The following is a 1892-nucleotide window of genomic DNA, read 5'->3' as shown; positions in this document are numbered from 1 at the left end:
CCAACCCACACAGAATGTTATTGACTACATTACAATGTAATGTCTTTAACCTAGGTGAAATACTAAGTGACTTGTTTGAGGAAAATAAATCACTTCTTACAAAATATAACTGGTGCTATCATGCTCCAGTTTCTCTTAAGCGGCAAAAAATTATACATGACTTCATGTAATGACACCATTTCTCCATAAAGATGAAAATGTAATTTGGTCTAGTGTCAACATTGAATAGAATGAATGGAAATATAAGGACTTATTCCCTTCCCTATCCACTCAAGACAACCATCCATGTTTGGGCAAATTATTTTTAGATTAAGCCCTAAGAATAATTCATACCAAAACCGAAACAAAACCTGTTGGCATTGAGTTGAATCTGACTCATAGCAATCCTATAGGACAGAGTAGAATTATCCCATAGAGTTTCCAAGGAGGGCCTGGTGGATTTGAACTGCTGACATTTTGATTAGCAGATGTAGCTTGTAACCACTATGGCACCAGGGTTTCCTAAGAATAATTCATAGGCTATATAAAATTAAAAACAAACAAACAAATAAAAAAATCTAGCCAATAGGAGCACTGAAGTTTATTTCAAAGGCAATTTTCTTCTGAATAGTTCTTTAGTTAGCGCCTCTTTCACATCCTTGTTCCTCAGGCTGTAGATCATGGGATTCAACATGGGGATCACTGTGGTATAAAACACAGCCACCATTTTCCCCTGTTCCACAGATTCCTCTGAGGGGGGCCTGAGATACATGAAGAAAAGAGCTGCATAGAATATGGTAACAGCTGTCAGGTGGGAAGCACAGGTAGAGAAAGCTTTGCGCCTACCCTCTGTAGATCGAATCCTCAAAGTGGCTGGAAATATGTAGATGTAAGAAATGAGGATAACAAGGAGAGAATAACTGAAGTTGAAACCAGCCACAACAAACATGGATAGCTCCTTGTTGTAGGTGTCAGAACAAGCCAGCTTAATCAGTGGAGGGTCAGCACAGTAGAAGTGATTAATCTCATTGGGTCCACAGAAGGCCAGGTTGTAGGTCCACATGGTCTCCATCAGCCCAGTGAGAGCTCCATACACATAAGGCACCATGATGAGGGATGTACAGACATTCTTGGACATTTTGCTGCCATAAAGTAGAGGGTTGCAGATGGCCATGTACCAGTCAAAGGCCATCATGGCCAAGACATAGATCTCCACATGGACCAAGGCAATAAAAAAATAACACTGTACCAGACAAGCAGAATAGGAAATGGTTTTCCTCTCTGAGAGAAAAATCTCCAGCATCTTTGGAGTCACATTGGTGGAGAAGCACAGATCCACAAAGGATAAGTGGCTCAGGAAGAAGTACATGGGTGTGTGGAGCCGGACATTGACATGGATGAGTATAATCATGCCCAGATTCCCTGCCACTGTGGCCATGTAAATGACCAGAAATAGCAGGAAGAAGACAATCTGTAATTCCCAATAACTGGTCAGTCCCAGAAGAATAAACTCATTCACTGAAGTAAAGTTACTTCTCATAATTTTCTTGGTTGGGAAGTGAGAACTTTGGACCTGTAGAGAAATTTTTAAAATGGTAAATGTTTTCATATTTTCTTAGAATATTGTTTTGTTTTTCCTCTACGCATTTTTTTCTTTTGTTTTATATGAATCCTATTTTTCACCAGTAGGCATTAGAAATAGAGGTTTAATTAAAACCCGTTGCCATTGAGTCAATTCTGACTCATACCTACCCTATAAGACAGAGTAGAACTGCACCGTAGGGTTTCCAAGGATTGGTTAGTGAATTCCAACTTTAACCTTTTGGTTAGCAGCCAAATGCTTAACCATTGTACCACTTCAGGCCCCTTAATAAAAATGGGACTTAATTAAAAGTTAGCAAACTCATTTAAAC

The 1892-nt window shown here is 39.3% G+C and overlaps 1 protein-coding gene across 1 annotated transcript; it reads right to left on the bottom strand.

Moving 5' to 3' along the window:
• Positions 1-1519, bottom strand: LOC135231802 (olfactory receptor 5M8-like). Its single transcript, XM_064288988.1, has one exon. The coding sequence runs from the start codon at positions 1517-1519 to the stop codon at positions 581-583; it is 939 nt and encodes a 312-aa protein (XP_064145058.1). The 3' UTR covers positions 1-580.
• Between the last annotated feature and the right edge of the window lie 373 nt (positions 1520-1892).

The sequence above is a fragment of the Loxodonta africana genome, chromosome 7 (assembly GCF_030014295.1).
Source record: "Loxodonta africana isolate mLoxAfr1 chromosome 7, mLoxAfr1.hap2, whole genome shotgun sequence".
NCBI lineage: Eukaryota > Metazoa > Chordata > Mammalia > Proboscidea > Elephantidae > Loxodonta > Loxodonta africana.
The sequence above is the reverse complement of the archived record's forward strand: the minus strand, read 5'-3'. Positions and strand labels throughout refer to the sequence as shown.